Consider the following 11,556-nt stretch of genomic DNA (forward strand, 5'->3'; position numbering starts at 1 on the left):
ATATTTCCAGCAAAACCCATGTTTGTTAGCGGTGGTTCACTTGTTACGCATTCATTAGAGTGCTCATTGAAACTAGATGCACACTGAAGAGGAATCCATAAATCACTGGCTTTTGATTCCTGAGTTAATTCAATCGATTTATGATGCTGCAAGATCGACTATGAAAGAGGAAACCAATGGCTTTTGAACAATGAAAACCAGCGAATCAAAAGCCCCCCATTCCCATCAACCCAAGAATCTTTACTTTGTCCTGATCATGGTAGTGTCAGTCGGAATGTTATTCAATGTTGACAAAAACCGATGCAGAGATGTAATCTCTTGATTCTGCTGCTTTTGGTCTAGTTGACAAGAACAGGGTTGTTCTGGATCCATGCAAAGATTATCCATCATATGTCAATCCAATCAAAACCAATATCTGAAGCTGTTGGCTTTTTATACCAAGCAACCGGTGAATGTGTCTAGAGTCATCATTTTCATCTGCCAAAGGCGACAACAACAACAACCATATGCATAGAGTGAACGATCGTCCTGGTGATTAGAAATAAATCTAGTCAGCCCACGGGCTGATTGAGTCGTATTCGGCAGTTTTTGATATATGGGTGAGTTCCTAGATTTATTAGGCGATACCTATTTGGGTGATGGGCGTTTGGGCTCAACAGCCCAAAACGTGAGGACAATGTAAAAATCTTGCCTTCTGACCATTCAACTTTGTACGAGCTGAGTTTCATATCCGTGTAAACTGTGTTGTATCTCCGTGCGTTGGGAAATTATGATGGCATGTTTGGAGTGGAGGACGTGACAGGTCCATAACCAACCCCAAATGAGTGGGCCACTATATAAGTTGTCTCTTTCTATCTCTGTTGTCGAACTTGTAATAAATACGTCCGAGTCCAACATGGGATGAGACGGCTTCTTCGACTTGAACACATATATTCTCCACTTCATATTCTACGCACATACATACCTATGATATGATTATGCAACGCATCCATTTGGTGATGTTTATGTAAAGCATGATCGACTTTTCTTTTTTTTGGTTCATGGATTGTATTAAAGTATCGATCAAAGGGTAGCCCTACACATTAAATGAGTAGTGAAAGATAAGACGGACAAGACGTAGCTGCCACACAAGTTTTTGCATTTAAGACAGAGCATGTCATGTTAATGGATGAATCAGCAAAGAAGGAATCATGAATCTCAGGTTGCTGCTATTCGTGTTATTTGTCGGAGTTATCGCCCACGATCAAGGAGGGAAAAAGAGCCTTGATTGTGGTTTGCTGCCGGATGGGGCCAACTACATAGAGGCCATAACGAAGCTGGTTTTTGAGTCAGACGCCGAATACATCAATTCCTGAAACAGTACGAAGACCGTAACCCACGGCAGTATCACAACCTCAGGAGTTTCCCCCAGGGAAGGAGGAACTGTTACTGCCTCGACGTGAAAAATGGGAGCAGATACATGATCAGAACTTCCTTCCTGTACGGAAACTACGACGGTCTGAACCAGACTCCGAGCTTTGATCTTCACGTGGGACCCAACAAATACGCATCGGTAAAGATTCAAGATCCACAAGAGTTGATGCGGAAGGAGCTTATCCACGTCCCGACATCTCAACTGCTCCAACTGTGTCTGGTTAAGACAGGACCCACCCACCCCTTCATCTCCGCCTTGGAACTCAGACCCCTTCATCACGACACTTACATCCCTGAGTCCGACACCGGTTCTCTTCTGTCCCTTTTCCGTTACTATCTCGCCAGTATTAACTCTCAAGGCCTATTAAGGTACAACCCACAAACGAACGAATATTATGCATGAAAATCACCTTCATATATATATATATATATGATTCTCGATTGATTCTATTGAGAATCTAAATATATATGACGGCTACTACTCAGGCACGACACCGACATCGTGGACCGTATCTGGGAACCGTTCTTCCGTGAAGACTGGACGGAGATAAGCACCGATGTCAACATCACCGGCGACACAGAGGGCTTCGACCTGCCTCAAGCCGTCATGAGAACGGCCGGCGCTCCCCGAAACGCAAGCGAACCGCTGGTCGTGGAGTGGAGCGTCGACAATTCATCCGGAGATTCTCCTGAGTTCATATGCATGCACTTCGCAGAGATCGAAGCCCTCAAACCGAACGAGACAAGGGAATTCGATATCACCTTCAACGGCGGGGATCTCTGGTTCGAAAGACCCTTCAGTCCGGCGAATTTCACGGCCAAAACCATACAGAGAACCGAAGGATCGAAGTGCGACGAAGGGTTTTGCCGGTTCGAGCTAGTGAAGACACAACGCTCGAGCCGACCGCCAATCCTCAATGCTATAGAGGCTTACACAATCATCGATCTTCCGCTATTAGAGACGGAGGAGTTTGAAGGTACGTGTGTCGTTGGTGAAGTTAAATGGAATTGGAAGAGTGTGATATGAATAAATATGTAAACGAAACAGGGAGAGCGATGAGGGAAATAGAGAAATTGTACGGAATGGAAAGAAGAAGCTGGGAAGGAGATCCATGCTTCCCTCCAGACTTGTCGTGGGAAGGACTCAAGTGTTACTACCCTCTCAACCAGCCTCGCACCATCACTTCCTTGTATATATATATGTCCACCACCATGTTTATGTGTGTATATATATGTTGATATGGTTTAATATAATCAAAAGAACCCTTCTTTTGCTTGTTTTGGATTCGCCAAACAGGAACTTATCGTCGAGTGGCTTGACGGGGAACATCACATCTTACATCAGTGATCTCTCGCACTTAACGGAACTGTGAGTTTGTGTGTATATGTATAGTAACTCCTCTGCTTATCCTAAACGAAAATAATCTTCAGGGATTTGTCAAATAACAATCTGACTGGAGAAGTGCCGCAATCTCTGTGGGAAATGAAATCCTTGACAATCTTGTAAGTTATGTTCCGTGAAGCAAAACACAAAAATCATTAGCCTCCCCTTGTTACTGATGTTCTCAAAAAAAAAAAAAAAAAAGAATTGCAAAGTTGGTACAACTTATCTGAAAGATCAAAACAGTTGATTATTCATCTTAACAATGTACAGAGACTTGAGTAACAATAAACTCAGTGGCACGGTTCCGAAAGCCATATTCCAAAGACGCGGGTTAAGGTTGAAGTAAGTAGCCTTGACCTTACTGCTCTTCAGGTCATCTTAAGAAGACTGTTGTTTTCCAACATTGATCTGAAAAAGATATTTGCAGATATGAAGGAAATCCGAGTCTATGTGCGCAAGATTCTGTTAGTTTTTTTAAAAACTCTCACTCACAATCTGTTTTTTCCAATGAATGCAGAATTAGAAACAAAGAGATTTTTCTGAAAATATATATGCATCTATTACGTTTTTCTTTTGTTCTTACAAACATATATAAAACAACACATAACTGATGTAAGTTACAACTTTAACTTCAAAATACAAACTGATCATTAACTGCTAAAATAAAAACTGCTTTTACAAACTTTCTTTTCCACGTCACCACCTCTTCAATTTTCACCTTCCCTTGCACATGCTTGAGTCATTTTCTAACACTCCTCCTTGACTCATGCCATCTCCAACATACCAATTTGCACATTCAATCTCTTTCGGCATAAGTTCTTCATTCTTTTCACTTGTAGGATTAAAACAGTAACTTTCATTTTCCATTCGAATCTTGAACAGAACTTCATTTGTATCATTTCCAATGATACACTCATTTTTGTCGAAAATCACTTTGTACCCTTTTTCGACTAACTTAACAACACTCAAAATGTTTTGATCAATCTGAGGTACAAATAACACATCAGACAACAACTCGTAATTTTCTGATCCTTTGATCAGAACATCACCTTTCCCTTCAACATAAATGATTTCACCATTTCCTATTCTCACTTTCGACTTGAACGAACTGTTTAACTTCTCAAATAAACTCTTATCTCTTGTCATATGGTTCGTGCATCCACTATCCACCAACCATCCATCTTTGACAGCATTTGAAATGAAACAAGATGCGACAAAAAGATTTTCTACCTCATTTGTCTCTGCCGGTTGTGCTTCGGCAATTTGCGGCATTTCGGTTCGACAAAACTTCTCAATATGACCCGGTTTGCTGCATCTCCTACACTTGAAATCTGGTCTTTTCCAACATTTCCAGTGAGGGTGGTTTGTTCTCTTGCAATGCTTACATGGCTCGAATACACTCTTATTTTCTCCAGCATCAAAATTCTGATTCGGCCCCTTACCCTTTTGAGTATCCCAATTCTTTACACTTGCCTTCAACGCACCTTCAATAGATTCATCGCTCCTCATAATCCTTCTTTGTTCTTGTGCTTGCAAAGCACTTTGAACTTCAGCAAGTTTCAAATCTGAAAGTTTCTTCGTATTTTCCAGAGATGCGATAGTTGCTTCAAAACGTTCTGGTATTGACACCAACACCTTCTGCACTATTCTTTTGTCTTCAATCTCTTCGGCAAGAATCCTTATTTTGTTCACAATGCTTACCAACCGATCTATGTAATCCTTGACAGATTCACTTGTCTTCATTTGTTGTCTTTCAAACTCCCTGAACAAGTTGAGAACTTTCATTCCCCTGATTTTCTCATCTCCCTCGTACTCCTTCTTCAGGAAATCTCACACTCCTTTTGCTGTTTCCAACGACATTATCTTCGTGAACACCGATTGAGAAACTGCAGAGAAAAGACATGATACCGCCTTTGCTTTTCTCGTTACCTTCTCTTTGTGGATCCTTATTTGATTCACTGTTGGATTTGCAGCGAGAGGAGGAACCTCGTCATCCTCTTCAACGGCTTCCCATAAGTCTGCTCCTTTCATAAAAAACTTCATTTTGACAGCCCATATCTGATAGTTTTCTCCATCGAACATTGGTGCGGCCAGATTTGACAATGTCGAAGAACTTGATCCATCGTTTTGCTCCATTTGCTCACCGATTTTGTTTTTTTTTTCACAGATTTTATTTTTTCCCCTCACAGATCCCAACAAGATAAAAATGCTCTGATACCACTGTTATTTTTTTTTAAAACTCTCACTCACAATCTGTTTTTTCCAATAAATGCAGAATTAGAAACAAAGAGATTTTTCTGAAAATATATATGCATCCATTACGTTTTTCTTTTGTTCTTACAAACATATATAAAACAACACATAACTGATGTAAGTTACAACTTTAACTTCAAAATACAAACTGATCATTAACTGCTAAAATAAAAACTGCTTTTACAAACTTTCTTTTCCACGTCACCACCTCTTCAATTTTCACCTTCCCTTGCACATGCTTGAGTCATTTTCTAACAGATTCATGTAGACGTGGCAAGACAAAGATCATTGTGCCTGTTGTTGCATCACTTGGTTCCTTGGCTTTTATTTTCTCTGTTTTGGCCTGTTTATTTCTCATCAGAAGAAAAGGTAAACGTACCACTACATTTACATCTTGACAGTTACAAATTACCAGAAGAAGAGGTATATATATATATAGATTGCTAATATCACTTGTGTACTATAACCATCAGCAGCCAGCAACGCAGACACCAAGTCTGGCACCGACACATCTTTGATGCCATCTGATCACTCATCCTTATTGACAAAGGAAAGACGGTTCACGTACTCACAAGTGTTGAAGATGACAAACAACTTTGAGAGAGTTCTTGGAAAGGGAGGGTTTGGTGATGTGTACCATGGTTGCCTCAACAACACGGAACAAGTTGCCGTCAAGTTGCTTTCAGAGTCATCCGTCCAAGGTTTTAAGCAGTTCAAGGCAGAGGTACTAAATTTATATTACATTCTGAGGTTTGAAAATTGATAATATCGCTCATTTTCAAACTTCACTATGAAATATATATATATTTTTTCATTACTAGTGTCGGTCTTGTTTGCAAAAAGGCAACAACTTCTTCGTTAGCTGTTAAATTGAAATTGGTGATATGGCGATAGGTTGAGCTTCTTCTGCGAGTTCATCATAAGAATTTGGTAAACCTGGTGGGGTACTGCGACGAAGGAAACAAGTTGGCACTCATCTATGAATACATGGAAAACGGAAACTTGAAGGAGCATCTGTCAGGTAAACGTGGTGACAACATCCTGACATGGGCAAGCAGACTGAAGATAGCTGCTGAGGCTGCGCAAGGTCTGCACGTCTATTCCACCCCAAAAAATGTATCTGCAGTGTAGTCCGTTTCTGACTTGTATATGTATGTACAGGATTAGAGTACTTGCACAATGGCTGCAAACCACAGATTGTGCATAGGGATGTGAAGCCGGCAAACATATTGTTGGATGAACACTTCCGGGGGAAACTAGCAGATTTCGGTCTTTCAAGGTCATTCCCCGTCGATGGAGATTCCCATGTGTCCACTTCAGTTGCCGGGACTCCTGGATATTTTGATCCCGAGTGAGTAATTTGCTAAGTTCTCTCGAGAGTATTTCTTTCTCTATATATGGTATGAGATTGTCTTTTGGTATATCAGGTATTATAAAACGAACTGGCTAACAGAGAAAAGCCACGTATACAGCTTCGGAGTAGTATTACTAGAGATAATCACGAATAGACCTGTATTCGACCAAAGCAGAGAGAAGCATTACATAGTGGAGTGGGTTGGTGAGACACTGGAGAAAGGGGACATCCATAGCATAGTAGATCCCAAACTCCAAGGTCAGTTTGAGAACAACTCCGCGTGGAAGACAGTGGAGGTGGCGATGTCATGCGTCAACCACTCTGCCAATAGACGGCCGACAATGTCTCGTGTTGTCGCGGATTTGAATTCATGTGTCGCCATGGAGATGGCGAGGACCGGAGACAGCCTTGAGAGTTCTACTCTTGAGTTGAGCCTCGGTTTCGGCACTCAACTTGCTGCCCAACCCCATGTCAGGTAACATACGTTCGTTTCGAATCTTCAAAATGTAACGCACACGTTATTATTTGCGTTATACTTTTGAGGTATTTTCTGTACTTGTGGAATTGTCTCCTATATACGTATTGCTGTACAGTTTGCATAGTGCGCGCTTTACATTTTTTTTTTTAAAACTTGGGGAATATATCAGTCAATACTAGTTTGCATTCTACGCATAGAAAAGAGATGAATCGGGTGCCCATCTCTTTATAAGCCACACTGTATACCAGTCGATTCAATCTGTATGGAAAAGAAAACCACCCATGCATTGCCATATGACATATTGGAGAAAATAATGTGCTTATTATTAGTGAGTACTGAAATCGCAATAAACAATTTCCGCTGAAGTAGCCTGAGGCCAATGCTCAAAAACAAAAGCGGTAAGCAGTGTCAACAGGACAACTTCTATGGAGCAGTGGTATGGTACTGCAACTGTTTCAGTTTATCCAGAGAGACACCACACCAGTGGTATGGTAGATCTAAAATCTGTTCTCTTTTTCTTGTGTTTACAAACAGATCAATGGTTACACTAATTGTACAATCACTTTACCATTCACCTGGAAAGCTCCTCAGAGCTGTGAATCAATTGAGAGTCTCAGTGGCTGGTTAGCGCCTGCAATAGCAGAAGACATAAGCCTAAGAGAAGAGAACATAACTTCATGTAACACTTCAAATTGTAAATAAAATGGCATACTGAGACTTTGGGTCAAAGACTTGTTTCAGCTGCATGACCTCTTGTCGCTGCTCCGGTGTAAGCAAACTCACCTGCCCTGGCGTCAAGTTCATCACTTGCTGAAGCAATGCCGACTGATCATCTCCAAAGAGATAAGCCTGCCAAACAAAAATATAAATTCAACTCCATATTGCTCAGATGATTTCTAATAAATTTTCAAATTTGTGGATTACTCAATGACTAGTTTTGTATATATTTTTTTTTTCTGTCTCTTCCATAATTTTTTAAGTTTTCCAGTTATCGAGTGGAACCACAGAGTCATAACTGATTTTTCGAAAAAATCTAGAGCCATCTACTGCATTTGGGAGCCTTTTCACATGATTTTACCACTTCCAGTTGGGGCAGAGACACAGGCAACCAGAAAGCGTGGTGAATGATAATATCATTCATTACCTGAGGCTGAGGCACCTGTTTCTCCCCATGTAGCATTTGCTCTATTCTTGAAACTCGATTGGCAAGCACATTACTAGAGGCATCTTCCATTTTGATCATTTTTGAAGCTCTGCCTATCAATTCTGCAGAACCGTCATTGTTTGTTTGGCTTCCAAAACCAGACGATACCGCTTGCTCCCCTTGCTGTAGGATGAAAAAATAGCGGAAGGTGAGAAAGTAATTTTTGAAGAAGAAAATAGGATTCTATTCTCTCACCAAAAGCAAAGAAGGAATAAGAGAGAATGCGGGTTAAAAGGGTATAGTCCATGACCAGATAGATTTCAAATCCCATCTTCAAATGCGAAACAGAGAGCATGAAACATTGCCCTGACCACACATCAGCTACTCAATGCAGCTACCAGTAAGCACTCAGTTATGAATGATTAGTGGAAGACGTAGCTAACCCAGATCAGTTCTTTGGTGTGAAATAAAATGAAATAGGCATTTGGAAAATGAAGGAATTAACCGCTTCAATTACTCTTGAACTGAATTTACATCACAATTGCCTCATTCTTTATAAGAACACAGAAAAATTGAACACTCACCAGCGACAACGGATTTGACAAGGGCAGACGAGGTAATAGAGATGATTGGGTAGCATTATTCGGGAGAACTATCAGATTACTATAAGCTAAGCTAGTGGAAGCGGAAGCCGCTTGGCGTTGGAAGGGAGCGGGTTCATTTAAAGAAGAACTGGCCACTTGAATTTGGGATCTCACAGGAGGGTTCGCCAAAGAAAGAACCTGATCTCCAAAAAGGCCCAGCTGTGCTGGTTGCAGCAGAGTGCCATGTTGGGGAATCTGAAGGAAGGGTTGTTTAGAAGATTGTTGTGGTAGAAAAAACTGACTATCGGGAGGGTGATTCAAAGGCTGTAACCTTTGTGCAAGTGGATTTAAACCCAGGAGGTTTTGAACGGCCACTTGATCAGATGTTTGTGTCTCTTGAACCAAAGACCCTGCCAAACGCTCCGGAGCCTGGACAATATTCGGCATCTGTAACTGCAAAGTTCAAAACCAGAAATTGCTCTCTCAAAACATAATAATTAGTCAAGAAGGAAGAAGAAAGATGTGTTCAGTTACATGAAACGAACCACTTGGGGACTCACAGTACCAAGCATTATCTGTGCCTGCAACAGGAACTGACTAAAAGTTCAGAAGGCTTTTTTCTAGAGGTAGTGCAAGAATCATATCATACTAAGAGAAATTTTGTCAAAAGGAGACCGTAAAACATACAGGAAGAGCCATAGATACCGGAGTTAGTGACATTTATGAAAATGGGAAAAGCCAAAACTAACAGCTGCAGAAATTCAGATACGAAGTGAAAGTATTCCAAGCGTATAACTATAGCAGCCTGCTGAGAACACCCATTTGTAAAGAAAAGCAAATGGAACAACCAATTCCTTCCTAGCTCTGATAAAACAGTAAAATCATGAACGCCAAAAGATTTTGCAATATAAGTGAAACGGGGAGAACCTGGAAAACAGCTTTTAACAACTGAGGCCTTGCAAGCAACAGCCGTCGAGCTTGTTCCTTATTCTCTGTAAGCCATTAACTGACGATAGAATGCACAGTGATGTTAGACAATTGAATTAGCACAATCGGTTGATGCTTTGAAGAACCCAAGGTAAAACATGCTGGGAGTCACACCTTAAGGGAAGATATAATTTCAGCGAGCTGACTCCTAGACATCTTGGCGAGATGAAGAGTGAGGGGATCACTAGCTGGAACCTGCAGAGTATTTTGACTAGACTGCAAGCCAACTTGAGGACCACCTAGAGCACCTGCCATTACAGACGCAGCTGATACAGCAAGGTGGAGGTCAATTGGCTGGTGGATATTAGAATCCCCGGGTACTGCAGGCCCTCCAATTTGCTTTTGAGGCTCTGTCATGCCAGAACCAAAAAAGGAAGGCATGCAAAGAGCAGCAGTAATTATTGTTTGTCCAAAGGTAATTGAGATCATTAATAATTTAGTGTGTGAAAAACTACAACCAGCAGTAGTGGGTAATCCAGACCCTCCATGACCCTGAAATCCAAAGGTACCAACTACCAATGTTGAAATCCCTAAAAGAGATTGAGAAGTAATAGGAGAAACTGATGGAGTTTGGTGAATCATCAACAAAAATTTTCCAAATAGGAAAGCGGATTAGTCATAAGAAGGGAATCAAAGACCACAGCCGAGGTGAAACTAAAAAGGCATACCCAAAAGACATAAGAAGTGACAGCCTACCTGTTCACGATTTCTGTCAGCTCCTTTGTCATTCTCCGCAAAATCAACTCTGAGTTGACGACCATTGATCCCATAACCCTGAAGATTACGACGAGCACTCAATGCAGTCTCTTCGTCCTTGTACTCGCAGAACCCGTACCCTTTAGGTTTCCCGGTTTCTCTATCGATAACTAATCTGAATCAACAGCAAACAGCACATTTCAACCACTTGTTACTACGCTGTTGTTCCCAGATTTCCCAAAAGATCTCGTCTAATCTTAATGGGAATTGATTCCTTCACAAACCTCAAAACAGTTGGGGAAAAAGTGTTTACGCAATAAACCGTAGTCGAAAGCTGACCTGAACGAAACAACAGGTCCAACCTCCCTGCAAATTTCTCTGAGTTGTTCCTCTGTAGCATCGTAGGGTATGTTCCCAACTGCAGAAGACGATTAAAATCGAAAAATAAAAAAGACAATGGAAAAAATGCAGGATACTCGAAGAAGTTGACATAGATCATGGGGACACAGAGAGGAAAAGAAGTACCAAAGACGCGGCGACGTTGGGAAGAAGAGACCATGAATCAACAAAAAGCTGAAGGAGGTGAAATGCCGTTCCATCACAATTGTTCCTCGGGCTTGATTGGATTGAATACAAATCCCCACTCCCGACTGCTTGAGATTCTCGCAGAGAGATCTTCCTGTCAGTTAGATTTGCCCTATTTCTATATTACCTCTGACTCGCGATCGCGCTTCAATCTTCCATATGTGTGTAGATTTTCCTTCTCTCCTATTTCCATATCTGTGTGTATATATTGATTCCCAGTTTTGCAATTCCCCTGATCTTAACCGTATATTTATATTCCTATTTTTATTTTATTTCGTCCCATAATGTTTCTGATTTGAACGGAAATATAATAAAAGACAGTAGTAATAATGACGTAATTTTACCCCTTGTTGGGCCTATGTTTTTTTAGAAATGATGGAAAGTTAAGATGAGGGCAAGTCATACCAGCCCGTCATATATGGGCTTACCCGTATCCTTTAGGTTTATCTGTATATTTTCTTATTGCAATCATCCAAATCCAAGCCATTTTCTTCACGTCGTCTCCTAACACAGTGCGGTGGACCATCCGCATTAAATGCGGATTTTAGGGAAAGCTCGAAAAATTTATTAGATGTCGTCTGTTGGGATGTGGGCAGGCGATATGATGTGACGATATCATTCTATATTATGAGATGGGTGAGGTGCACATACTCATGAATTAAATGGACCGACCTAACA

At 41.0% G+C, this 11,556-nt stretch overlaps 2 protein-coding genes across 16 annotated transcripts; one reads left to right on the forward strand and one right to left on the reverse strand.

Annotated features, from left to right (window-relative positions):
- Positions 1-1,327: 1,327 nt before the first annotated feature.
- On the forward strand, positions 1,328-7,070 carry LOC104809765 (probable LRR receptor-like serine/threonine-protein kinase At1g51880; the record flags this gene model as incomplete). Its single annotated transcript, XM_010535843.1, has 12 exons — positions 1,328-1,782; positions 1,900-2,390; positions 2,462-2,603; positions 2,711-2,782; positions 2,845-2,916; positions 3,068-3,139; positions 3,225-3,405; positions 5,206-5,419; positions 5,524-5,774; positions 5,945-6,137; positions 6,212-6,401; positions 6,478-7,070. Coding segments are annotated over 12 exons (2,739 nt in total), but the record flags the coding sequence as incomplete, so codon positions are not given.
- A 111-nt stretch (positions 7,071-7,181) lies between these two features.
- On the reverse strand, positions 7,182-11,115 carry LOC104809768 (cleavage stimulating factor 64-like). Of its 15 annotated transcripts, XM_019202126.1 has the most exons (11): positions 10,819-11,107; positions 10,633-10,711; positions 10,294-10,468; positions 10,056-10,089; positions 9,712-9,947; positions 9,538-9,616; positions 9,156-9,191; positions 8,611-9,063; positions 8,027-8,209; positions 7,595-7,731; positions 7,182-7,513 (listed from the first exon to the last, which is right to left on the reverse strand). In XM_019202126.1, exons 7-11 carry the CDS (start codon positions 9,180-9,182, stop codon positions 7,507-7,509), a joined length of 807 nt encoding a protein of 268 aa, XP_019057671.1. In that variant the 5' UTR covers positions 9,183-9,191; positions 9,538-9,616; positions 9,712-9,947; positions 10,056-10,089; positions 10,294-10,468; positions 10,633-10,711; positions 10,819-11,107; the 3' UTR covers positions 7,182-7,506. The 15 variants fall into 15 exon arrangements, 11 of the variants coding, with proteins under 11 accessions (XP_019057671.1, XP_019057674.1, XP_019057678.1 ...); XM_019202129.1 differs by lacking the exon at positions 10,056-10,089; XM_019202133.1 differs by having other exon boundaries at positions 7,666-7,731; positions 9,712-10,089.
- Between the last annotated feature and the right edge of the window lie 441 nt (positions 11,116-11,556).

Source organism: Tarenaya hassleriana, unplaced genomic scaffold (genome assembly GCF_000463585.1).
Source record: "Tarenaya hassleriana unplaced genomic scaffold, ASM46358v1 Cleome163, whole genome shotgun sequence".
Lineage (NCBI taxonomy): Eukaryota > Viridiplantae > Streptophyta > Magnoliopsida > Brassicales > Cleomaceae > Tarenaya > Tarenaya hassleriana.

Excerpts from the sequence above, each read along its gene's own strand:
- LOC104809768 (XM_019202129.1), bottom strand. The coding sequence starts at position 9,182 with ATGCTTGGTACTGTGAGTCCCCAAGTG. Across the intron at positions 9,064-9,155 it reads GTACTGTGAGTCCCCAAGTG|TTACAGATGCCGAATATTGT; the intron begins GTTCGTTTCATG and ends TGAACTTTGCAG. Across the intron at positions 7,732-8,026 it reads AACAGGTGCCTCAGCCTCAG|GCTTATCTCTTTGGAGATGA; the intron begins GTAATGAATGAT and ends TTTGTTTGGCAG.